Source organism: Bos mutus, chromosome 4, assembly GCF_027580195.1.
Source record: "Bos mutus isolate GX-2022 chromosome 4, NWIPB_WYAK_1.1, whole genome shotgun sequence".
NCBI classification, from domain to species: domain Eukaryota; kingdom Metazoa; phylum Chordata; class Mammalia; order Artiodactyla; family Bovidae; genus Bos; species Bos mutus.
This window is the reverse complement of record NC_091620.1, coordinates 8,468,410-8,495,807: the sequence shown is the minus strand read 5'-3', so window position 1 is coordinate 8,495,807 and position 27,398 is coordinate 8,468,410. Positions and strand designations below refer to the sequence as shown.

General features: G+C 48.5%; 1 protein-coding gene across 2 annotated transcripts in view; it reads left to right on the top strand.

Moving 5' to 3' along the window:
* The window catches only part of PLXNA4 (plexin A4), a 480,825-nt gene that overhangs the window by 156,879 nt on the left and 296,548 nt on the right, over positions 1–27,398 (top strand). The window contains exon 4 of one of the 2 annotated variants that reach the window (XM_070369026.1): positions 23,209–25,435. The exons of the other annotated variant lie outside the window; for it this stretch is intronic. Coding sequence (XP_070225127.1) covers positions 23,209–23,271 — 63 coding nt within the window. The 3' untranslated portion in view covers positions 23,272–25,435. Of the gene's footprint in view, positions 1–23,208; positions 25,436–27,398 lie in introns of those variants that run through there. 2 annotated transcript variants of the gene reach the window in all.

Genomic DNA, 27,398 nt, shown 5'->3' with positions numbered 1-27,398 from the left:
ATATGTACTATTTATCACAGCCCTCAAAAGAGCATTTGTGCGAGTAACTCTGTTATTGTGGAGTTTTCCTGGAACAAAAGAACACCGACAGCTAACGTACATAAGCACATCCATGTGTAACCTCACCCAAACGTCCAGCGACCCTGTGAGGTGATTGTCCCGTTTTATTACATTTATCCTATTTCACGGATGCGGAGGCTGGGTCCTGGTGACGGCGAGTAAGCACTGGGGCTGGACTTGAACCCAGCTTCCCTGACTCCTGGGTATGTACTCATAATCACTGATCGTGTTATGAGTCCCACGTCATCGAAGGCCACACTTCTCTTCCTCCCAGGGGAATGGCCCAGCTTGCCTGCTTTTGTCCTTCTTGCTGACTCCTGTCTTGATGTTCTCAGCTGTCATATTAATTTTACTAATCTCATTGCCACTCGACTACCTCTGTTCAAAAGACTCAACACCTACACAAGTTTAAACTTCTTTGCCTGACATCCTGGGCCCTCCGGTGACCTGGATAAAGCTCACCTCCTGGCTTCTAACCCTCATTGTCATTTCTCTAGTTGCATATAAGAATCAGCAGGGTAACCTGTTGGTGTTCTTACAGATGTCATCACTCCCGAGACCCTTGCTGGCTATCCCTTCTGGCTGTAATTTCTTCTCTCCTCTCCTTCTAGCCCCCAGTGTTACACACCCAAATCTCACCTATCTTGTCAGCCTGAGCTCAGTCGCCTCCTCTGTCACTGGGCCTTTCATGATTTTCTCAGAAGGGCCCAAATTCTCCCTCCTCTCAGCTGGCATAGGATTCGATCCATCTTACACCATTAACCATTTCCATCTCATGCCTTCATTCTTTTACTCATCCGTTCAGCATTTTCTGAGCCTCTCTCATGCAGTGCCAGCTGCTGGGATTGAAAGAGGAATCATTGGTCCCAGCCCTGAAGGCACTAACTGCATGGAGACTTGGACCAGTGTGTGCCTGACATCCTGTGCCCAATTGTCACCCGGCATAGCGCCGTGGAGGACACGCAACACAATTGCTTTGAATGAGTGAAGGTGCTTGATGTTCCCCAATGCTAAAAGCAGAGACTGCAGGAGGACATGGGGTAGGTTGGCATGTGTTGCGTCTAGAGCCAGGAGGTTGGTCCTCAACTAGTTTATATGCCAGGAGACCTTCTGTCTTGTCCAGAAAGAGGCAAATTGGAACACAGCCCGTCTTCCATCCTCTTCTGGGAAGAGACTGTTTGCCCGGCTGGGGAAACCTCTGCTCTGCCTGCCTAGCTTCCTCCTAGGGCCCAGGTGCTCACAGATGGCATGCCTGCATGTTAAGTCGCTTCGGTCCTGTCTGACTCTTTGCGACCCTATGGACTATAGCCCACCAGGGTCCTCTGTCTGTGGGATTCTCCAGGCAAGAATACTGGAGTAGGTTACCATGCTGTCCTCCAGGGGATCTTCCCAACCCAGGGCTTGAACCCAAGACTCCTTCATTACAGCCATCGCAGATGGCAAGGATGTCTTTTCTTCTTTTTTAAAAAAATTTGGCTGCACCAGGTCTAAGTTGCAGCATGGGATATCTTTAATTGACATTCTTTTGCTCAGTCGTGTCTGACTCTTTGCAACCTCATATACTGTAGCCTGCCAGGCTCCTCTGTTCATGGGATTTTCCAGGCAAGATTACTGGAGTGAGTTACCATTTCCTTCTCCAGGGCATCTTCTCAACCCAGGAACTGAACCTGCATCTCCTACATTGGCAGGTGGATTCTTTAGCACTGAGCTACCTGGGAAGCCTGGAAGGGATGTCTTGAGTAAGACTAGCAGGGCGACTTCCTGAGGTCATTCCATGGTTAACATGCCAGCATGACCTAGCAAACACTGACCACCAAGACTTTCCAAATGCCGTGCTGAGTCCACAGAGTCCTGTTTAGGGTCTGGGTATGGAGCAATCAGAGAAACACCAAGTGTTCTAGCAATGTTCTGGAGCAGGGGTCAGCAGGCACCATCCACCATCTGGCTGGCCACCTGTTTTCGCACAGCCCGCAAGAAAAGAATGGTTCTTCCATTTTGAAATGGTTGGGGGAAAAATATCAAAAGAAGAATAATATTTCATGACATGTGAAAATGATATGAAATTCAAATTGCCCTGTCCATAAATAAAGTTTGGCTGGAACTCAGCCCTGCTCATTTGTTTACATCTTGTCTGTGGTTGCTTATGCAGTGGAACGGCAGTTACAACAGAGAGCACGTCGCCCACGAAGCCTCAATATGTATTCTCTCCCGCTTTACAGGATAAGTTTGTGAGTCTTGTGCGAGAGGATAAAGTTCTTTCTATACCTATCCTTCTTGGTCAAGAATGAAGGACTTGGGGCTTCCCTAGTCGTCCAGTGGTTAAGAGTCCACCTGCCAATGCAGGGCACGTGGGTTTGATCCCTGGTTGGGAAGATTCCACATGCCGCAAAGTAAGACCATGCTCTGCAACAAGAGAAGTCGCAGCAATGAGAAGCCTGAGCACTGCTCCTGGAGAGTAGAGGAACAAAAACCCAGTGCAGTCAAAAATAAATAAATTCATTAAATAATTTTAAATTAAGTAATTTTAAAAAAAAAAAAAAAGAAGGAAGGACTTCCCGGTGTGGAGAGTCAGTGTGAGAACAAAGCCAGGTGTTCAGGGGCTTGCAGATGGACAAAACCTTGCCTTTGGGGTTCCGTATCCTGAGTTCTATGTGTTTTGGGGATGAGATCTTTTCTTCTCTGGGTCTTTGATCCTCGTAAGTTTGGGCTGCATGCTCTCTAAGGCCCCGTCTTCCTCACAGGTGGGCACACTTCTTTGGTCTATGAGGCTTGTTCTGCACACTAGCATAAGGACAACTTTGGGCCTCCTCCCAGACCTGTGCTTTGAGGCTTTGGCCTGGGCAGCCGTGAAGGCCCCAGCTGGGCCAGCTGGTGGACATAGTAGCCCCTTGGCTGCCCCCATCTCCCTGGGCCCCAGCCCTTGCACCCCCACCGCTCACAGGCCCACCGTCTTCTCCCTCGCATCGATCCCTTTGGATTTGAGTTCTGGTTTTGGACTCAGTTTGGCAGTGTTTTTGAAGCACCCGAGATCTAGGCGGACTGTAATTATGTAATTCATCCTTGTTATCGTTTCTAATTGTTCTCAGAGCTGTTTCCTAAACTGATTGGAAGGGAATGGAGTGGGAAGTAGGCGAGGGCCTGGCGGCTGTCCGGGGCCTGACTGTGTGCTGGGGGCCACGTCAGAGTGGGTGGGCACAGGGTGGGGCCCGAGAGGGCCGCCCCTCGTGTTTCCTTGCGTCTGGGTGGTGAGGGTGACAAGAGGAAGCACGCTGAGGTGCTGGGAGCTTTGGTTTAATCATTCATAACTAACAAACCTCCCTCCTGTTCCCGGCCCCACAGGCTGGCTGTTTTCCCTTTCTCAGTGGCCTCCATGACGCTGGTGGAGCTCCCAGGGGAGCCTGCCAGCGGGCAACAGGAGCCTGGCCTCTCCCTCCTGGCTCCGAATTGTTTGCGCTTTCCTGACACAGAAAGAATGCAACTATTGAGCCATCCCTTACCCCCAGAAAGCCAAGGAGAGCCTGTGGAGGGAGAACGGGGTGGGTGGCTTCCTCCTGATTTGGGCCCGAGCAGGTGAAATGGGGCTCCTGCTCGTGTCCCCTGGGGAGAGCAGCCAGAACCCCAGAAAAGGGACCCAAATAAGTGCTTCCTGCAGGACCCTGCTGTTAGGAACGTGTCCCCCAACTGCACAGTGCTCTGTGCCCTGTGGGACCAGGCAGAGAACGGCTCACTGTGGCGGGGGGTGTACCTGGAGCATCTTTCCCCCCCGACACCACCCCTTCCCCCCACCACCAGGTATGTGATCTGGTCTGCGACCCTGTCATCCTCCTCTCCCCCATTCCTCTCCCCACCTGCCTGCAGAAATGAAATGAGGTGACTTCCAAGAAAACCACTGAATTTCTAGAAAGGGTGGAGAAGCCAGCAGAATGGGGCGGAGACACCCAGGCTATCTGGTGCTGGAAGAGATGCTCACCCCGGCAGGTCGTCAGTGACGCCTCTGTTCACGTTCACCAAGGCCCTCTGAGGGCAGGGAGACCGTGATGCCCATGTTCCTACTGGGAAGCGAAGGTACATGACTCCAGAGACAAGCTGAAGCACCTGAGCGTGACAGGTGCTGGAGGAGGCGAGGCGCATGGAAGGTGGAGGCCGGTGGAGCCCAGGCCTGGGACCTTGACTTTCCAGGTTCCCATGATGTTGACGCTATACTTGAAGCCATGTGTGTCTGACTCCAGGCTTTTCCCACAGGCCAAAGCTGCCCGCTGAGGCGGAGGCTGGTCAGGCGGAAGCCACACCCCTTGCCTGAAAGACGCAGCCCAGGGTCACGTCCAGGGGGGTGGGGTAGGGGCCCAAGGACCTTCACTGCCAGGTGTTTAAGTAGGGGCAGGGGGCACAGGTGTCCATTTTGCTGGTGTTTTTTTTTTTCTCTCTCAATCTCCATTTCTAGCCTCTGGAGCCAGAGAAGGGGGAGAAGGAGGAATGAGGGGTACCTGAGGAGTTCAGGGACTCAGGCTTCCTCCCTGCCCCGCATTCCTCCTCCCCAAGTACCCTGGCTCCACCGACCATGTTCAAGGCCCCGCATCCTCTCAGCCCCACCCTCCATCCCTGCCCCAGGAGCCTGCCTGGCCAGTCCACCTGGTACTCCATCGCTTAGGGCTTGAGGTCTGCGGTGAGGGGTGTGAAAATCCCCGTGTTTTGAGTTCTGGAAGCTCTTTCCTGGGACCCAGAAGGATACACAGCATTGTGGCATCTTACACAGTTGCCTACCCTGGTGTTGCTTCAAGCCCCAGGACTGCTGGACTCTGCCACCACCTCTAACGCCTGGGATTGTCTTTGTCGGGATGTCTAGGGCTCACCCACTAGGACAGAGCCCGCTCCTGTGGCCCATGTCCTCTTCATTCAGCTGAGGTCAATCCCCATGGGCAGGACATCAGCGGGTCCAGCCTGGATGGCCATGGAGGTGGACCCTGGGCTCTAGCATCTCTCAACCCTTTTCTCATTATCACTTTCCTCCACTAGGAGAAAAAAAGAAAAGAACAACTAAATTTAAATTCTTTCAAATGCGAGACTTTGCTAAGCTTTGAGAATTTGGGCTTTGGAGGGCCCAGACCACCATAATGTCCAAGAGGGCATTATGCCCTCCATTTTCACCCTCTTGGGGGTGCTCATGCCCCCTTGAGAATTCATGCTGTACTGTAGGCTTTCCAGAACGTGTTTCCAAACTGGGTGTAGTTTCTCTGTAGTCTCCTTTACCGTATAGAACCAAAGGTCTTCACGAATGAAGAATGTGGTCTCAAGGACTGAGGCAGACATACAAAGCTGCTACTCGGGTGAATGGTTTCTCATGTCTGAGGTTCACTTGTTCCGTTTATAAAACTCAAACCCTCGCTTCTGCTCACCCAACATGGAGGCCACACCCAGGGTGGGGCACTCACAACACCGGCCACTGTGTGTGGGCCTCGCAGGGGTTGGGGGCCATGTTCTTCCCTTAGCTTCTTCCCTGCAACGCAGCCGGAGGCGTGCAGCCCCCGGAGTGGGGATGGAAGGGCGACACCCACTCTTGCCCCCTTGGCTGGCAGCTCTCCAGGTTGTAACTGTGGGCAGGAGAGGGCTATTGATGGTCTGGCCCTGGTGGGTGGGGTCTGCAGGAGGGTTGGGGGCCACTGCAGAGGTCACTGTTCTCCCTGGCCTCCCTTCTTTCTGCAGCCTCCTCTGGCGGGGAGGTCTTCTCATCCCTTCCCCTGGAACCAACACCCCACCATACAGCCATGCCCTGAGTGAGGCCCCTCAGAACCTCTCCCTTCACGTTAGGATGTGTGTTCTCAGTTTCGGGACCAGGCAGTGGGGGTCCATCGTGCAGGGTGTGCCTGGAGGAAGCAAAAGGGCTGCAGAAGCCCTGGGGCCTCCCGTTTGGAACCGGCGGGGCCCGGCAGCACTTTCACAGCAGCCCCCCGGACTCTCACCCGGGACACGGTGGGTAGTTGAATGGGAAACGTAAATGAGAAACAGGTTCCTGGAACCTGGCCATGGCTCCTGTCTTCTCTGTCCCCTCCAGCAACCCTCTCCTCTTGCTCGTTTTCTCTTCCTTGTATCTGTACCAGGCTGGGTGTCCGCCGCTGTCTGGCTTCACATTCATGCAAGGCAGGTGCCCCTGATCAAGGCAGGACATGAGATGGGGGTGGCGGGGGAAAGGGAGGAGGAAGCAGAAGGGGAGGGGGAATAAGGAGGGTCCCATCTATTCCTATAAATAGAAATTAACCCTCCCGGCCCAGGTCAACCACCGCCCCCCACCCACCCATTTCCCTGCACTTTCCCACCAAGGTCATAAAATCCGCTTCTAACTCTTACCAATTCCCCTATTAGGACCAGAAACACACAATTAGCTTTCAAAGTGTCTCCAAGCTGTGTCCAGTTAGAAATTTATGACTTTTTTTTTTTTAAAGGTTTCCTTTAAAGTGGCTAATTAGGTGTATTTCTCCAGTGGTAATTTTAAAAATGTTAATTGGTCTGCTCTCTGGAAGGAGGAGGAGAAATCTCCACCTTTATTATCTCAGTGCTGGGGAGGCACAGAAGAGACCAGCCTGGCCTGAGCAGCCTCCAAGGACAGGGCCCCGGTGACAACCCTGTTACAGATTTGGCAGCAAGCAAGTCGGGGATCTGGGAGAAAGGTTCTCTGTGTCCCACACACCTCCTTGGGAAGGGAAAGCGGCAGCATGTCTGGAGATGGCGGCTGGGGTAGGGCAGGGGTCGTCACGGTTCACCCCACTGGTGCAGTGGGGCCAAGATACCCAGTCCCAAGCGGACCTGAGAGACACCTTCACAGTGGCTTTCAGGGAGGATGGATGAGCAGGGAGGATGTGTGGAGGGCTGACACTCAAAGAGGACTTGCCTCCCAGCCAGGATGTAGCAGCCCTAGCACAGAGCTTGACAGCTAGTAAACTGCATGCTAGCAGAATATGCCATTTGGGGGAGGGTGTTTATTAAAACTACAATTCCAAATTGAACCTAAAGGGGGCAGAGTTCAGGTGTATGGTGTCCTCTTAAACCCTTGTGGGGTGCTCAGTCGTGTCTGACACTTTCCAACCCCACGGACTGTAGCCCGCCAGGCTCCTCTGTCCATGGGATTCTCCAGGCAAGAATACTGGAGCGGGTTGCCATTTCCTTCTCCAGGGGATCTTCCAGACCCTGGGATCAAAGCTGCATCTCCTGCATTGGCAGGCATATTCTTTCCCACTGCGCCACCTGGGAAGCCCCATAAACGCTTGCTCAAGAAATGGTCTGGGGCAGCTCTGGCCAGGGGGTTGCCCTCGGTGTCACCCCACCTGGCCCAGGGAGCCCCGGGGGCGAGCGGTGCATCATCCTGGAGGGATGTCCAGTCTTCCCCTTGGTGCAGGTGCTGCTGGCTCTCGCCCTTCCATCCCTGTGCGTTGCTATGTGAATAACACAATTATGAAGACACAGGACAGGGATAAGCAGAAAACATTCTGCAGCAGAGACAGCGGAAGGGAGAGCCAGTCACAATCAGATATTTTGTTATTGACTCATTTCAGGGAAGAGTAGAATTCTTTAAAACCCTGTGCTATTGCAGAAGGGAGGCGTGATGAATGATTAGACAGATTGCTCAGTTTTATTTTTCAACATTAGCTTTTATCAAGGATCTCTCCCAGCCCACAGCCTCTGTTGGGCTCCATCACCATCTCTAGAAAAGCCAGACAGAAGTGTGACTGGGACTCTGTAGTCCTGAGTCTGCAACCACTGCCCAGCCCTGCTCATGGACTCAGCTTACCCATCAGTCAAATGGGAGGTGGGGCTGTCCCTGTAGTATGTCTGGGGCAGAGGACAGATTGGTTAGAGTGGGCGGAGCAGGGTCTGAATCCTGGCTTTATACTTCCCAACTGGATGAGGTTGGGAGGATTACTTTAGTTTGTAAGCTTTGGCCTACTGGGAACAATCAAAAGAAATAATGCACAAATTGTGCAAAGTGGAAATAAAGACATGATGTTATTGTCCTAAAAATGAATTGAGATGATGGATGCAAAGTATCTAGCACAGTGTTGGAGATGTGTTGGAGATGTGGAGCCCTCTGGAGGACAGATTTTTGCTTGATGACCAGCCCTTCTTGGATAATTCTGCCCTGCTCATGCGGGAGGCTAGAGAGGAAGAACACAACTCGGGACCTGTGTAAACATTCCTGAGCCACCTCAAGGGGCTAGAGGGACAGGGATGATAATTGATCCATTTTCCTCTCCCCTGTGTCTCTGAGGCTGATGAGGCGAAGAGACTTGGTGGCCTCAGCTATGGGAGAGTTTGTCTGAGGTTCCCAAGGTGCTATGGACCACCTCGTCCATTCACCTCCTGGGTTGTCTAGAGTTACCTAACCTTTCTGACCCTCTGTCCAGTGGGGAAATTACCCCCTTTTCAAGGTTATTATGAAAATTAAGAGAGCTAATATATTCCAGGAGTTCCTGTAATAGGGCTGGGGTCTTAGAAAGCACTCAATGAATGCTACTTTCCTTCTCTCTATGAACCCAGTGGCCAGAAAATTGGCAATTGGATGTTGGACTAAGACCATCACTAATTAGCTTGAGCCATAAGGGGGAGAGAAAGGAAACAAGAGCCAGGCCATTAGGTAGGACCAATGCGAGTCCATCTCTGGGTGGATTTATGATGGATATTTAGGATTGGGTTTTATTAGAATGGCTGTGTAGAAGAGTAGAAACTTTACAGAATTTGGAGGCAGACAAAACTATTTTTTATATCAGCTTTACGAGATACCAGCCGTGTGGCTTTAGACTAACTACGTATCCTCACTGTGCTTCTTTCTATGTGCTCACATATGGGAAGGATGAAATGTCATTGTGGGTGTGGAATACTTGGTAATACACAGTAGATCCCCAGGAGATGTTAACTTTCTCCTCTCTGAGGTGGGTGATCAGTGTGGTCTGCAGAAGGCACTCATTGTTCTCTGTAAGTCACAGTCTCTGGGTCACACATGTGCACAGTCATGCATGGCGATGGGTAATGAGGTCACTAGTCCATCCTTGTTTCCCGGCCTCTTGGATGGGTCTTGGCATCAGGTGAAGACTCAGAGCATTCAGGGAGCAACTGGGTGTTTTAGTTCCCAAGGTATTAGCATTTGTTGTAACCACATGCGTACATTTGACAATGACTTCCCTGTGAAAAGTTCTGAGCCCTTTGAAGCCCTTGCCTCATTGTGAGCAAGATTTTAGAGGCGTTATTTGCTAAACTTCACAGAGGAAGAGACTAGAGGATAGAAAGATGCTGGCTTGCCCAGGTTGCAGAAAAGCAGTGCTGGATTTGACATCTTCCCGTGGGCCGCCGTCTATGGGGTCACACAGAGTCGGACACGACTGAAGTGACTTAGCATAGCATAGCATAGCAGGCTCTGACTGTGGTACTTTTTGTAGTAACTCAGTTGGCATCTCAAAAAGAGGTTCTGGGATTTTCCCGGGGGAATCTCCAGGGTTCCTTTTGGGATACTAGGAACCAGACTGTGACCCTGGAAATGATGAATTGGGTGAAAAGCAGTTATAATTTTGAGGGCTAAGTTCTAAGCTTTGTGTTAGACAATTTGCTTTTCATCTCATTTTACTTTTACAACATCGTTACATATAAGGTGGATGTTTCCATGTTATAGATGAAGTTCTGGTCAAAACCTTTAGCTCACACAGTATAGAAGCAGCTAAGATTTAAATTTGGGAATTTCAGCTTCCTCTTTGTGACACCACACTAAAGAGTGGGAGGGTAAACCGAACCAGGGAATGTTCTAAGAACAGGGTAATGACAAGGAGATGGAGTGGCATCTAAACTTGATATTTCTGGGGGAACATATGAAGAGAGTTTGTCTTGAAATCTGAATTAAATTTGGGAAAAGCCCAGTTATATTCTCACTTTCTAGGAAAATCTGGGGAACCCACCTGTTAAAAGAAAGTGATCTATTCAACTTTAAGAAGGAAGAAACGGATACGTACTATGACAAGGATAAACCTTGAAGACATGATGCTCAGTGAAATCGGCCCGTCACAAAAGACTTCCCAGGCGGCACTAGTGGTAAAGAACCCACCTGTCAGTGCAAGAAACATAAGAGACGCGAGTTCGATCCCTGGGTCGGGAAGATCCCTTGGAGGCGGGCATGGCAACCCACTCCAGTATTCTTGCCTGGAGAATCCCGTGGACGGAAGAGCCTGGTGGGCTACAGTCCATGGGATTACAAAGAGTCGGACATGACTGAATCGACTTAGCGCAACACAGCAGAGGACAAATACTGTATGAGTCCGCTTACAGGACACCTAGAATAGTCAGCCCACAGAGACAGAAGTTAGAATGGCAGTTTCCAGGCCCTGTGGCTTCAGATTAGCTGGTGGGGCTCTGTTCAGCCAAACCAAGAGAGGAGGCCCAGGGAATGAGCTCCCGAGCAGATGGTATCCATGAGCCAAGAGAAGGCTTGGAAAGAGCAGATACTTTCCTGTCTTCTGCTGGACCAGCAGCTTCTGGGATCTATTGCTTCACATTCTCAGGAAGACCATAAGCAAGCAAAGTGATATTTAAAGACAGTGGGAGAAACTCATGGCAGAAAAAGCACACTCTCTCTGAACAAACTGTTAATTGAATATGTTAGAACTCAGATTCTAACACATAGGCGCGAGATCAACATGGGCTTGACCCTGACTAAGGGCACCTGTGAGGAGGGGGCTTCCACAGCCCAGCCTGTTCGTGGATACCGAACCCTTGAGAGAAGGATTAGCAGCACACCCCAAGCATGGTGGCAGACATGGTGTGGGCTGGGGGCTGTCTGGCTATGGCTGGACCACACCCTGACTGTGTACAGCCCAGGAGCTAAGGATGGTTTCTACATTATTTAATGATTTAAAAAAAAATAAAAGGCGAACAGTATTTCATGACATGCGGACATTATATGAAATGTGATTTATCATGCATTTCAGGGAAATTGTATTTGAACACAGCCACACTTAAGTGTTTACTCACCGTTTGTGGCTCCTGCTGCAACAGCAAAACTGTTGTGACAGATAATATGGCCCGCAAAGCTGCACATATTTCTCACCTGGCTTTTACCGATAAGTTTGCTGACCCTGGTCTAGTCCGATATTTTTTTTCAAACTCTGGGTCACAACCCACAAGTCAGTTATGAATCAACTTAGTGGAACATGATGATCAGCATTCAAGATAAAAAAAAAAAAAAAAAAAACAGAAAAATGGCAGAAAAATCAGAGTACATCATTTGTTGTAAGGCAGTTTTTCTCCTTAAAGATTTTTTTTAAAAATTTCACTTAAGTAGGCATATGTGCACTCAATTGTGATGTAAACTGTTTCTTTGGTTTATGGGTCTTTGTTCAAAATGTAAAGAAAGCTGCCAGTCTAGGTGAACCTAGGATATTTACTGTTGCGTACCTGGATGTTGGGGATAACATTTGGACGCGTGCCTCTCAGCTACGTCTGCTCAGGGCATCGTTACCTGTGCCAAAGCCCAGGTTCAAGCCAGGTGGGTGTGGATTCCCCACTGTGTCTCCCTTCCCCAGAGCACTGCGGTCCAGGATGGTCGAGATGCAATGCCTGATCCCAGTAGGGCCATTTCCTCATTTCTGCCCAATTTTTCTCCCATTTGAAGGGGGAGGTTTCAATTTTCCCAGAGGGCAGTGAATAAGGAATGTTTGCTCTTGGGAAAAGAGAAAAACAAGCAAGACCCAGGACCAAGGCCACAGAGCTCCCTTCCTGACCCCTTCGATTGGCTGCTGACACGGGAGTGACGAAGGATGGCTCTTATGCAAGGTGACAAGACGCAAGATCCGAGGCAGCTTTGTGTTTACAAACATATTGCCCAAAGTGTCATGGATATCATTGAAAAACATCAATTATCGATTGAGGCCAACAGATCACAGGTCCCAGCCATTAAAAACAGAACAGAAATTCAGGTGTGGAGGAAGAAAAGGGGAAGAATGAGCAGAGGGTGGGAACACTGGTGTAACCCCTCCCCACTCCTCCCCAACCTTTCTCTGTCTCCTTTTTCCTTTCCCTCTGCGTCTCCACCTGCTCGTCACTGCCAGTTTTTCTCTATGCAATGGAAGGAAAATCATTGACTTGTTCAAGAGCGTTTGCCCCAGTCTTAGAGGCTACCTGGTTTCCCTTTCTTTTCTCTCAGCTGTGCCTGGCATGACTATGAACTAGACAAAATAATGACTCTATGAATTAGTGCTTAGCCAAGCTTCCTAGTCTCAAAGCTGTTTAATCATCAGTATCCTCCATAAAGACCTTTAACAACCAGATAACGCATTACAATACAGTTTGCTTAGTTGGAAGCAGACTATTCCAGACTTTAAGAGCTAAGCTGGGTTCAGTCCATCTTGATTCTGGGACTTTGGGAAGGTCAAGGGGTCATGTTCATCAGGAGGCTTTGACCCTCATGTCATAGTACAGAACAGATTGCACTGTCCTGTAAGGAAGAGCCATCCACAGGTAAGAATTCTAAGAATTTAAGGTGAATATGCCTTTTCAGTCCGAGGGTCCAGGGTAGACGTCTGGGATGGAGAACCTTGGGGAAGAATGAATGAACTCTGATAGACAGTGAGGAGAAGCTTTATTAGGTTCAGGTCACTTTCTGATGTAAGAAATGGGTGTGATGATAAAATAAGATAAAATAGTATAATCAAGTAAAATAAAAAATAAAATAAAACTGATAGCAGCAGCGGGATGGCTTAGTGTGGGTGATGGGGCTGCCAAGGGGTCTAGGGAGACCCAGTCATCCAGACGACAGAGTTGGCTGGGTGCTTGGAAGTCTTTTTCAGTGCCCAGCATCTCTTTTTGTACATCAGCTCAAAAAAAATCTTAAACATAAAAATTTTGGATTAGGGGAATTTGATCCTAGTAAACCAAAATGAGAGGGCTTCCCCGGAGGCTTGATATGCCTGCCAATGCAGCAGACACAGTTTCGATTCCTGGGTCAGGAAAATCCCTTGGAGGAGGAAATGGCAATCCATTCCAGTGTTCTTGCCTGGAAAACTCTATGGACAGAGGTGCCTGGAGGTCTATAGTCCGTGGGATCTCAAAGAGTCGGACATGACTTAGCAATTGAGCATGCACACACACAAACCAAAGTGACCTAGGACGAGATGCTTTAGAGGGTGTGAATCAAGCGGTTACAGAGAAAGCAGTTTCACCACAGAATTGAAGGAGAGAAATGGGGACCTAGTAAGAAAGAGAAGGGACCCAAGGACCAAGGAGTAGGCCAGCCTTCCTGGGGATGGAACAAGAACTGACTGGGTACCAGCTGAAGTACCAGGGATAGTGCTGATGGGGTCTCTCTCAGTCTCTCTCCCTCTCTCTCATTTATTTATTCACCCTTTATATTGGTGGTTTATTATTTGCCAAGCATTTTTCTGCATGTCGGAAATTCAGATTTAAAAGATACAGAAATAAAATCTCTGCCCTCAAGGAATTTGTGAGCTAAAGCATTATCTCATTCCTTATCTACCAGGCAGAGTCTATATCCTGAGATTTCTCATTTTTCCTCAAAACAGTTTAATCATTTAAACGGCTGAATGTGTAGTTGGAGGGAACACCACGGAACGTGAGTCCAGAAAGAGAGAGAAACAAAGGAAGCAGCCCGCATCCCTAGCCTGGGCCTTGTGAGGAGGCAGCAAACCTGGCTGTCTAAGTCATGGAGAAAATGGGGCCCAGGAGCCCTCAATGAGGCACCCCTTCTGCCATTTCATTTCTGGCTATCAGAGGCTCCCCGACAGCCCTGTTTGGTCAGTGACGTGTTAGGAGGATGGGTTGCCCTCGCAGCGAGATGGGTAATGATCTTTGAGGCTGAAAGGGAAGCAGGAGTCCCTGTAGAGTGGTCACACACTTGGCTTAGAGTCTGTGGATTTCTAAAGCAGGCAAAATAGCATCCAACAACATTCCTTTGCAGAGACACAAACCCCTTCTTTGTCCTGATATCATCAGTAGGACTACACTCACCCTCTAATAGTGGGCTCAGATTGCAGTCGAGTTTGTTCTACATTCCGAGACACTTTCCCCTTTCTGTAGTATGTGAAGAAGCACCCATGCTGTGTCAATAGCAATGGGGGGTAAGAGTTGGGGGGTTGTGGTCCCAGCCCATGAAGTGCTTAAAGAACTTTTATACAGGTGTCTTCTCTCCATCCATCCATCCATTCATCTACCCATCCATCCACCCACCCATCCATCCATTCATCCATGCATCCAACCAACCACCCACCCATTGACCCCACTCCACCATCCACTGGTTTACTTGAGAAGTGTCTATTGACGTCCCATAACGTGCCCTAAGCCATGCCCTAGGGACAGAGTAGAAAACAGCCCTACTTCACAGCTTCCCAAGCCCCAGGTGTGCCATTTATCTTTCCAGTGGCTTCCCTTTTTTAAAGGCCTACCTTTTCATTCTTGAGCAGCCTTGCTTCATTACAAGAAGGGAAGAGGCAACTAGCGGGATGAAGGCGGTTTATTGCTCCCAAGCAAAACTTACCCGATAGGAGTCAGAATAGTGTGAAGTTGTGATGAGAATCACCTCTTGAGTACACATCTTAAGAGGGATCAGGAATGGGGACAATGGAAAGGACCTGGGATGACAGGCTGGGTGGGATGGGGAGAGCCCTGGGCTTAATCGACTGTGTGCCCCCAGGGCAGCGGCTTCTCCAGTGGTCACTGGCCTCCTTTGTAATGGGAAGGGGTTGGACGCGTGAGTCCTCAAGGTCCCCTCCTTCTGCAATATTGAGTGACATCGACTGATCTGTCGCTCACTGCCTCCACCCTCTTCTTTCCTGTTTTCTTGTCCTTTCTAGATCTAACCAGCTCACAAGTCAATGTAATCCTTCCTCCAGATGTTTTCTTTCTGAAAAGCATTCCATTTTGCCAACATCTTAAATTATCTTCTCACCTGCTATTGTCCAGTAGATCTTCCGGTGATGATGGCAGTAGTCATTTTTGCACTGGTCATCCTGGTAGCCACCAGCCCCATTGACAACTGAGCACTTGAAATGTGGCCGGTTTGGCTGAGAAACTGGACCTTAAATTCTATTTAATTTTAACCTAACATATGAATCTAGTAACTGCCTTATTGTACAGCACAACTCTAACCTCTTGTCCCAATGCTCTTTAGTCTATTGTGTTTATCTATTTATTCTTCTTAAATAGATAGGTTGAGAACTTATTATCTTTATTCACATGTCCTTCGCTTGAATTCTGCATAACCACTCATTAGCCATGAGACCTTGGGCAATTAACTTTTCCAAGCGTCAGTTTCCTCACCTGTAAAGTGAGAGTACTGATCATCCCACCTGCTAGGATTGTTGTAGGTATAAACTGAGCTAATGAACATACAACATTTAGCTTAGTGCCTGGCACTTTGTAATTGGTAGGTGAGCATGGGTGAGTGCTTAGTCACTTTAGTCATGTCCGACTCTTTGTGATGCTAACGGACTGTAGCCCACCAGGCTCCTATGTCCATGGAGATTCTCCAGGCAAGAATACTGGAGTGGGTTGCCAGGCCCTCCTCCAAGGGATTGTCCCCACCAAGGGATAGAACCTGGGTCTCCTGAGTCTTCTGCATCGCAGGTGGATTCTTTACCGCTGGGCCACTGGGGAAGCCCCAATTGTTAGATGAGACTGGGGAAGAAGAAGGAGGGGAAGAGGAGAGGGAAGAGAGAAAGAAGAGGGGGAGCAGGAGGAGAGGAGATATATTTCATCATTTCTCTTCTATTAGAGTGAACTCTTGTGAAGAAAGCTGAGTGCCAAAGAATTGATGCTTTTGAACTGTGGTGTTGGAGAAGACTCTTGAGAGTCCCTTGGACTGCGAGGAAGTCCAACCAGTCCATCCTAAAGGAGATCAGTCCTGGGTGTTCATTGGAAGAACTGATGCTAAAGCTGAAACTCCAGTACTTTGGCCACCTCATGCGAAGAGTTGACTCATTGGAAAAGACTCTGATGCTGGGAGGGATTGGGGGCAGGAGGAGAAGGGGAGGACAGAGGATGAGGTGGCTGGATGGCATCACTGACTCAATGGACATGGGTTTGGGTGAACTCCGGGAGTTGGTGATGGACAGGGAGGCCTGGTGTGCTGCAATTCATGGAGTCGCAAAGTCAGACACGACTGAGCAACTGAACTGAACTGACTGGGGACTAAGACAATGTAACCTTTAGTTATTACCAGTTAACATATGAAGACCATACTGTCTCCTGGGGTTCACATAGGTATCCTTTTTATTTGATCCTCAGTCTCCGCCCAGTTACCAGCTCTCCTGTATAGGTGCCCAGATACCCCAGTCCTCTGCCCAAGGGCAGATACACACCAGCTACAGGGCCCACCCTGAGGAGGTGTGTGAGGAGAGCAGGCAAAATGGCATCTGACAACAGTCGTTTGCAGAGACACAAACCCCTTCTTTGTCCTGATATCATCAGTAGGACTACACTCCCTCTCTAATATTGGGCTCAGATTGCAGTCAAGTTTGTTCTACATTCTGAGACACTTTCCCCTTTCTGTAGTATGTGAAGAAGCACCCATGCTTGCGTGAATAGCAGTGAGGGGTGAGAGCTGAGTGACGGTCACCCCATCTTCACACACACATACATGTGCACAAATGCTCAGGTCTTATGGATTGGATGGACCTGCGATTTCATTCCTTCAGACACATCTGTGTCTCCTGTCTCTTGCTCCTGCTCCTCTGAGCCATGGGGAACAGGGAGCTGACCCCATTAATTCCAGGCAGGTCCTTGTTGCTCAGCAGGTCCCCGACCCCCTTCAGACCTCCCCTCTGGCCAACCTGATCTCCCAAATGACATCTCTCAATCCTGCCCCAGGAATCAGGTGTCTAAATAGCAAATGAAAGATTAATGCCAGTGACCAAGATTGGGGCGTGAATAATTTAAAGGGCAGAAAAAGAGCCGGCTCCGCTTACCCACAGGGCTGCCTGGGCAGAGGTCAGGGAGAGGGTAAGGGCCAACTCCTGGCCAAGGATAGGCAGTGGCGATTCTAATGAATTGGTCTGGGAGAGGGTTTGTTGTCTTTGGTGTTGGGAGGAATTTGTAGCTACAACCAGGAAATGGGTTCTTTGGCAGTCTTATCAACCCAGGGATTGTGAGTTTCATGAGGAGTGTGGGCAGTTTTCAAGTGGGTGCCACATTTCTGTGGATATTATAAGGCCAGGGACTGCCCATCAGATGAATATCCTGTGCCCCTCACTATGAGGACCACCTCTCATCAGGATCTCTGTCCTTGTTGCCACCTTGAACCTGTTGGGCTCCAGGAGTCCACGTGACTTGGATATTTGATGGAAGGTTGCCTGGGGGCATGGGATTTGAGGTGAGGAGAGAAAAGCAGCCCAATGTTGGTGAATCAAGCAGATATCTTACAGTCAATGTGGCTCTTGTCCAGGCAGGAAACCTCCATGTGGATATTTTCTTCTTCTTTTCCTACCACCTCGGTCACCTCCTTGCTACCCTGGCTTCCTATTAGGTTTACCGCAGCCTCTCCTCTGATGGTTTGGGGGTTTGATAAATATTTTCCCCTCCGGAAGTCTTTAGCAGTGCAGCAAGAAGGTTACATGATAGATTCTCCCCATCACTTAATTGAAGCCATAAAAAATGGAAAGAGAGTCTCCAATAAACCAAACCATTACTCACTGGTGGATAGAGAGGGGATCCGAGAACTGGGCCCCCGGGAGGCGCAGCTGGGAAGCCCTCCAGCTGACTGTCTATTATGATTATTAATCACAGCGGCAACAGGGTTCATCTGCACAGAGCTTCTTAATGAACTTGGACTCATGTCCTTACAAGGTTGTAGCCATTATAGCAGCCAGGGCCCTTTGGTTTCAAATCCCTGAAGGCTTAGTTGGCTGGGATGGATGTCCGAGTGGGCTCGTTTTTCCTGGTGCTCCCCCCGGTTATGAGATATGTGTGGTTGTGTTTGGGCCCCAGCAGTGGAAGGGAGGAAGTTCATCTGCTGTGGTTGGGAGACTCGGGTAGGGACTAGGAGTATAAGAGTATGCCAGCTGGTGGCTGGTGTATTGTGTGCCTAATATCGATGTGTATGTGTAATGCAACCATTGTAGATTAATGGTTGCATGATGTGTGGGGAGTAGTGGATGGAGGACATGGGGGTCAGAGTAAGGCATTTTAATGGTTGTGGGTGGATATACTTTAAAATAGGCTTCCCTCATAGTTGTCAGTAAATCATCTGCCTGCAGGAGACCCGGGTTTGATTCCTGAGTAGGGAAGATCCCCTGGAGAAGGAAATGGCAACCCACTCCAGTACTCTTGCCTGGAGAATCCCATGGACAGAGGAGCCTGGCAGGCTACAGTCCATGGGGTCGCAAGAGTTGGACACGACTAAACGACTAAAACCACCACCATACTTTAAAATAGCATCATCGCTATGAGGATTTCACACATTTGAGTATCCAGGTGCATCACAAGTAGGAAGACTCTAGAATTTCTTGTCCAAATGAAAGAGTTTTAAAGTAAAAGGGGGCATTATTAATAGTTTGCCTCGAACACTCACATAAAAGAGGATTGTTCCAGGCAACCAGAGATGTGTGGGAAGTCCATTTGTAAGCCACCCCTGAGTGGCTTATATATGTTTTCCATGGTATTGGGTGAGTTTATGCTGAGAGTGAATCTGTCCGAATTAGAACTTAGAGGCATGGGTGAAGGGTTGCCTCTTGGTGGCCTCATAATTGCTGACATAGGCCCCAACTGCTGCCATGTGGTGGGAAAAGCAGTCCATGGACCCTGCCCAGGCTCACTGCTCCTGTTTCACAGACGTCCTGGTGGGGCAACCAGGTCTCGATACCTGGGGAACTTTGGCACACGCTCTAGGTGTGTGTGCTTAGGCACTTCGGTCATGTCTGCCTCTTTGCAACCACATGGACTGTAGCCCACTGGGGTCCTCTTTCCATGGGATTCTCCAGGCAAGAATACTGGAATAGGTTGCCACTCCCTCCTCCAGGGGATCTTCCTGACCCAGGGATCGAACCCATGTCCACTTCATCCTGCATTGTAGGCGGATTCTTTACCCACGGAGCCACTGAGGAAGTTTCGGCACACACTCTAGGAGCTCTGATTCTCTCAAGATGGAAAGTGTAGCCTGAGCCAGTAGGCTTGCAAGCTCACTGCTCTGGGAGAAAGTGAAGCTGCCTCTGTCCAGAGAGTCTTTAGAGTTATCGTCTGGGGGTTTGCTGTATGTGCCCTGTGTCACGGAGCACAGTGAGTCAGGAGCCAGCCTCTGTTTTATTGTGGTTGGGTCTGTCCTTGATCGTTCCCAGGCCTCAGTTTATCTCTATGTGAAACTCAGGGAAGAAGAGTATTTACTAACAAGAGTATGGAGGTTTGAGACAGCGACTAAGATGAGCTAAGAGGAAAACACCCTTTTCTGTTTCCCTCCCTCATTGTTTAATCTGCAGTTCTCTTATGGGTCAGGTCACTTTGTCTCTAAAACCCTACATTTTGTTCCTGGGAGTTCTTCCACTTCAGCAGTGGCAGCCCTGAGGTTTGGGAGGGAAGGAGAGTGGAGCCTCATCCAAATCTTGGCCTGTATTTTCTGAGTGGAGGCCTCCCTAGGGGCCCTGATTGTCTTTCCGGCTCACCCTATGACCTTCAACAGGCAATGTGCTTCCTAGCTGCTGTTTACTTGTTAAATCATGCCCAGCTCTTTTCGATCCCATGGACTGTAGTCCACCAGACTCCTCTGTCTGAGGAATTATTCCAGTAAGAATACTGGAGTGGGTTGCCATTTCCTTCTCCAGGGGATCGTCCCAGGAATCAAACCCATGTCTCAGGCACTGGCAGGCAGATTCTTGAGCGCTGAGCCACCTGGGAAGTCCTGTGCCCCCTAGAATATCACCTAAAGGATTCTGTGCAGGCTGCTCTCTCCAGAGGCCCTCTCTCCCACCTTCTTTCTGAAAACCAAGAACTCCCCAGGCCGTAAGCAACTAGATGTAAACAGAAATTAATCCATCTGCAAAACCTCAACATGTCACCTGATCCTTATCAGGGCCTCATAATCGCCTCCAAGGAAGATCTTATTATATTAAAGAGCAATTGCCCTCCAAGCCGGTAGCACTAATAGATTTTCTGTGATATTTACACCGGATTTAGCTTTCGGCTGACGAGATGCTGTTCCCTTCCTCCTGCCTTTGTCTGAGCTCCTTCATTTTTGCATAAGCCTCCCGCAATTTCAGTTTCTCGTAGGGCCTCTGTCTGCAAGATGAGAAGCCCCATGAGGCCATCTGTCTGGTAGAATGTTGCATCGCCTGTGTAGGAAGAATGCCTGGCATGGTGCTGGCATGCAGTTTCATCCATCCATCCAATTCATTCGTTTGTTCATTCAACAAAGGGAGTCAAATTATAAACAGGGAAAGGACAAAAACAGATAAAATATTGACAAGTAGTTATAAGGACTTTGGAAGAAACAAGTAGGGTGTTGAAATAGAAGATAACCAGGTGTGGGGGGAGGCCCTCTACTCTGAATGGAAGGTAGAAATGTCTACCCTGAGATCTGCTGGGTGACAAGGAGCCACCAGGAGCAAGCAGAGGGGAGAGTTTCTAAGCAGCAGGATCAGCTCTGTAGGGCATTGTTGTTGTTGTTCAGTCACTCAGTCTTGTCAGACTCTTTGCAACCCATGGACTATAGCATGCCAGCCTTCCCTGTCCTTAACTATCTCCCAGAGTTTGCTCAAACTCATGTCCATTGAGTCGGTGATGCCACCCAACCATCTCATCCTCTGTTGCCCCCTTCTCCTTTTGCCTTCAATCTTCCCAGCATCAGGATCTTTTCCAATGAGTCGACTTTTTGCCTTAGGAGCCCAAAGTACTAGAGCTTCAGCATTAGCATCAGTCCTTTCAATAAATATTCAGAGTTGATTTCCTTTAAGATTGACTGATTTAACCTCCTTGCTAGCCAAGGAACTCTCAAGAGATTTCTCCAGCACCACAGCTCAAAAGCATCAATTCTTCAGCACTCAGTCTTCTTTATGCTTCAACTCTCACAGCTGTACATGACTACTGGAAAAACCACATAGCTTGGCTATGTGGCCCTTTGTCAGCACAGTGATGTCTCTGCTTTTTAATATGCTGTCTAGGTTTGTCATAGCTTTTCTTCCAAGGACCAAGTGTCTTTTAATTTCATGTCTGCAGTCACACTCTGCAGTGATTTTGGAGCCCAGGAAAATAAAATCTGTTGCTGTTTCCATTTTTTCCCCATCTATTTGCCATAAAGTGATGGAGGTTATTAGGTGGGGATAAAGCTGAACACCTTTGAGGGCCTAGGAAAGGCTCCTTGAGGATAGAACTCTATAAAGGGGGGTGTTGGGTGTTTGTTGGGTTTGGAGAGGTAAACCATCTCAAAAATATCTACCTGGGGTGGTCAAGACACTCAAGGATGTGGTGGATAGAATTTGGAATCCCTCCTACTCCAAGCATAAGGATCTATATGATCTAGAGAAAACGGCCTTGGGAAGTCTGGGATGTGGAAATGAGAAGTCGAAGTGGTGAGGAGTGCACTTTAAAAAACGGGTGCTGGGCAGCAGGTTGGATGCCAGAACTTCTTGGTCCTTTTCTGCTCACACATTAATGGGCACATCGTTTGCTTGTGTCTTCGGTTCGTCTATGGGCTTCCCTGCTACTCAGACAGTAAAGAATCTGCCTGCAATGTAGAAGACCAGGGTTCAATCCTTGTGTTGGGAAGATCCCCTGGAAAAGGGAGTGGCAACCCAGTCTGGTATTCTTGTCTGGAGCATTCCATGGACAGAGGAGCCTGGCGGGCTACAGTCCACGGGGTTGCAAAAAGTTGGACATGACTGAGTGACTGACACTAACATTACTCTCTTCCTCTATGCTTACAAACATGATGTATCTATAAACAGTGCATCTGGGCCCAAGTGGCTCTTGCTTAGATTGGAACAAAACTTGAAAGCAGGACCTTGCTGAAGACTTGTGATGAATTGATAAGACTCAAATTTCAAAAAAACGACCATGAATTTACAATGGCAGTAACAGCCCATTCCTACCTTCTGGGCTCTTTGGTGTCAGTAAACTGAAAGCAGTTTCAAGTTGAGATAGACTTGGTGGCAAGAGCCAAGCCTACAAAACGTCTTTCACTGGTCTTGTCAATTGCGTGTCAGAACTGTTAATAGTTGTTGATGAAGGATTTCAGAACGGAGGCTCAAGTAGGAATGAGAGGTGCTAGCATGCAATCTGATTGGTGCAAGTTGCTTAACAGAGACAGGGAGATAGAACCTGTGTGGAGCATCAACCACTCCAGGAGATAGGGGTGGGGGAGCCTTCATCTGCAGTTGTGGGGAGAAAATGGAGCAATTATTAATGAGACGTTAAACGACCCACTTTCTCTACCAGATCTGAATACATTCAAGTGAAAACATATGAGCACAAGCTCGTTCCTTTCATTCTGTCTGTTTCTAAACAATTCTTTGCATTAACCACCACCTCCCACCCTGCCCTGAGTTCCTTTAATCCATGACAGCCAGATCATATCATGGGCAAACATAATTGGGATGATGGCCAAGACACCAGAACTTTTTCAACAACACACTACGGAAGACTGGGGCTTGCCTCCTGGGCTGTTGTCTCCTAGAGCTCACGTCTGAAGTTTTAGCTTTCAGTAGAGTCCCTGCCCAGGAGGGATGGTAGACTGCAGTGAGGGGATGGACAGATGGACTGACAGACAGAAAGGGCAAGACCTAGAGTCCAAAGACGTCCTTGACATCTTCTACATCTCCTGATGGAGAGTCTGTAAAAGTATAACATGATGGTGGCCTTTCTCAGCAGAACCTGGGGGTGGGGTGAGTGCTAGGAGAGGGCAGGCCAGAATGACAATGGTTTCATGATCAAAAGGCAGCACTTCGACCCCTCCTTCCCTGAAGCCAATCTCTCTGGCCTCCATCTCATAAACCAGTCTCCCACATACAGCGAACAGAATGCAATCCTGCCAGAGCTCTCCTCTGCTGATGGGAATGGGGGTGATAATTCCACGATTCTCCCATGGAGGGCAAAGGGCGAGGCTGGGTCTGTTCCCAGCTGTCCGTATGATAGATGAGGTGACCCAAGGCCATCTGCTCAGCATCTCCATCCTTCTCTTCCCCTTAGAGCCAGGAAAAGCATCTCTGCTTCCTTCTTCCTCCTCAAGATGCCAGGTGGGAAACACAGTGACTGCTCAGTAGCTGCTGGAAGAGCCCAGAAGGACGGCTGGTGATGCTTGTGTGATACTTCAATGTCTGTTCACTCGGTAGGACTTTCAACCCAGTTGGTAAGGAGGAAATGTGAGCCCTACAAAGAGAACAGGGGCATGGGGCAGATGACACAGCCTGCTTTTGGATTTTGGTACCCATGGGGGCTCCGGGGACCAACCCTTGCAAATCCCGAGGATGACTATGCAATCTCATGAGATTATCCAGTTGTGGAATTCCACATTGGAAGGGACCTGAGAGATCCATTCATCCTCTTGTCCAGGGTAGGAAGCCAGTTTAGTATGTGGATTCTCCTCATTTCTCCTCCCCTGTGAACCATCCAGCTGCAGTGGGATTATCCAGAAAGGGGAAGACATCAACACCACATCAACATTTCATTGCCAGATAACACCACTGAGGAAATGGGACTCAGGACTTGAGATGACGACTACAAATTGGGAGGAAGGGCTTCCATGCTCAAAACAGAGAAGAGCATCCCCGGAGTTTGGTCAAGGGTGGATGCTGGGGGCTGGAGCTGCTGAGGAGGCTATGGGATGTGAGATCTGTCCTGCTGTCCCAGCGTGGGTCATCATGCCGTCTGCCCTGGACTTGAAAGATTCACTATAGCCAGCCTGGTGGATGGAGACTCAGGGCCGAGACCCCGCCTCCCCCAGCTGCCATTCCTGGTTTCACAGCACAGCTGCCAGCAGACCCGTTCTTTTGGGTGTTTGGCTCCAGATGTCCAAACCCAAGGACATCATGTCAGCATGTTTCTCCTCTGACTGTAAAAGAACAGCTGCATCTTCTAGAAGACCCTTCCAAGTCCATTGCTTGTTAGGATGATTATAGTGTTTTACTCGTAAGCTGGTTACGCCTCTCGGGCCCCTTTTTGAGATTCCATCCTCAAACACAGGGGGATGATATTTTGAGACACAGAATGTTAGAGAAGAATGGATTTTAGAGATCATGTGATCCTACACACTCATTAGCGATTGAGGGGAGGGGTGATGGATAGTGGAGGGAGGGAGGTAGAAAGGTCACATAACTTCCTTGAGGTCACCTGCAGATGTGGTTGGTGGCAGAGATGTGACTGGTCTTTTCCCTCTATAACATACTTCCTTGTTCAAAGTTTTAAAAAAATGAATTAAAAATGAAAAATTTTTAGTTTTAGTCCAGAAATACAGAAATGGATAAAAGAAAGATAAAAAGAAATGCATACCCAGAGTTCTACCACCATTGTTAATATTTCCTTCCAATTTTTATGTTAATTATTTTTCATAGTTAAGGTTATTTTATATACTATACATATATTCACTGAATAGTCTGGAAAGAAAATCATATACACACATACACACATGCATATATATATATGAAACTTTGTAACTCAAGTAATTTCCTCACTTGTAAACTCTTCATAAACATAATTTTAAACATGTGCTTAATATTCTACCATGTGCATGCAACATAATTTACTTATCCACTCTCTTACTGTTTTATATTTAAGTTACTTCTCATTTTCAGATGATAAATAATGCTAATATAAAAATGATTGTGCATAAAGTTTTGCTTTTCTTCTTTTTAATCTCTGTATTTCACACTATTTCCTTTGGCTAGATTCCCAGAAGTGGTGTTTCTAGGTCAGAGGGCATAAACACATTCAAGATTGGCGATCTATTACTAAATTGTTTTCTAAAAGTATTGTTCCAATTTATGTTCCCACTAGAAAGCTATGAAATTTTATTAAATCTTTGCTAATGTGGTAGACAGTCCTCATTTCCGACGTGAAAAATCTCAGTGTTCTAAATTTAAGTGTGGCTGTGAGGCAGCCAGGGACTGTGATATGAATAAACTCTTTTCTTGAGTATTTTTGAAAATACAACAAAGCCCTGGATCCATGCCCCTGGAAAGCAGAAGAATTGACCCCATTCAGTTAAACTGACCAGGACAAACCCTACAAACTAATGCCTGCACCCCAGACCAGGAGAGATGTATTGATATAGCCTCAGGAATTTTTTAAAAGGCTGATTGGTCCCTAGAGGCACACTGGAATGTAGGATCTGAATGGTACGTGTGCCTTGGTGCCTCTGTATATGTGTGCATGCCACCAAAAAGCATCTCCATCCCTGAAGGAAACCTGAGAGCTGGATCAATGGACTCTTAAACACATGTCTCACAGTAGAAAATGGGACTGATGCCCCATCCTGTGAAAATCACCAGGGTGGCTCTCTGGCTTCTGTGAAGCTCCCCCTCAGTCCACCACAGCCCTGCTGTTCAGAGAACAGCCCAGGCCTGGAGGGTGGGGTATCCCAGCAAGGGTGAGGCCATCTCAGCCAGGCTCAGGGGGATAGGCCAGCTGAGATAATGAGCCCCTGCTGATCACTGGGAGGTCTTGCAGGCAGGGACCACTCGGGACAAATGAGAGTGTCAATATCTGTCTCTCTAGATCCATAAACCTAGGACAATTAGTGTAGGTATGCCTAGAGCCCCTGCCCCTTCCAACTTCACACGAAACACGAAGATGCTGCCGTGATTTGTCCTCATAGAAGCAGATATCCCACGTGGGCTTGCTTTCCTTCTCTTTAGAAAAGGAGGAAATGAGGCCTAGAAGGCTGAGTTTTCCCCTCAAAGTCATCACCTACTCCTTTTCGATTCTCTTGAGACAGCCTCAGCCTCCTCTGCTAATACATCAGAGGGTAAACGCAGGAGAATCGGAAATTCGGTCTTTCTTACTCCCGTTTGTGGAGAGTGGTGTGGGGTGCTGGGGGCAGGGGGACACATCACCTGAATTCTAGCCCCTGACTCCAGTAATCCGTGTGTTTCTAAGCAAGTCACCAGCTTCCCTGGGTCATGCTCTTCTCACCTGAAAATAGGAGTTGGATTAGGTGAACACTTGTCCTTTCTGAAAGCTTTATAAAGTTTGTAATATGAGAAAAAAAAATCAGGTATGCCTAGATACTTTGCTCCTTGGCAAGAAGGAAACAGCTGCTGTGAATCCAAGCGGCCAGAGGAACAGTCCTTTTCCTCTGTCTCATGTGGGTGTCCTTGAACATCCAAGAGAATTAAGTGTGACCTGCATGTGAATTAGAAAGGGCCTGAGTTTCTGCATTCCTGAAAGTCTCAGAAGTGAGGGAAAACCTCCGTTGGAGTAGTTTAGTACCTGAAATTTTTAAGAAGTTCTTGGAGAGCGTGTGACTTACCAAATGCAGCTTCTTTCACAACCCACGTGGACAATGCATGCATGGAGTCTCCTGGCAGGAGGAGTGTACCATGTTTTTTAAATGGGCCAGCTGAGGTCTGTGCTGAGAGTTAGTCACCGGAATGATACAGAAGTCCTTCTCCAAAGTGGCCCAGGCCTCTGGAAAGTCCTTGTCAGTCTTCAGTTTAGCCCTAGGGCTATTCTGTCTCTGAATATGTCAGGTAGTCTGTCCCTCCAAAAATCAGGGTCTTTGCTTACTTTGCAGCCCTGTGGAGTCACTGCCTCTCAAACAGCACTTTCCAAACCAAGGTCACAACCTCTCAGCAGACCATTAAGTCAGTTTCATGGGCTGGGCCCAGTGTTTTTTAAAATGAAATGGGATAAGAAAATATCAGAGTGCATTCCAGGAAGCTAAGGTAAGGCCTGTTTTCCTGAAAAGTTTTGTTTGATCCTGGGCTTTCCCGATGGGTCAGCAGGTAAAGAATCCATCTGCAATGCAGGAGACATAGAAGATGTGGTTTAGATCCCTGGGTTGGGAAGTTCCCCTGGAGGATGGCATGGCAACCCACTCCAGTATTTTTGCCTGGAGAATCCCATGGACAGAGGAGTCCATGGGGCTGCAAAGAGTTGGACACAATGTGAGTGAGATCTCCTGAGTAAGTCTCAATTAAAACAGGCAGAACTGCTCTGAAGGATGGGTGGAATAGGGAGGATGAGGAATAAGGGGTACAGAGGCTCCCTGTACATCTTTTTAGAGTATCTTCCTGCCAGGTGGGTATGTTTGTGAGCATGGCCCGCCAAGCTCTGCTCGCGGTGGGCTGTGTGGAGCCCGGGTGCATCCACTCGGTCCACTGACTCCTGGCTCTGTGGTCTGGATTCTGGACCCCAGAGACCTGTCTCCTCCCCTGGGAAGA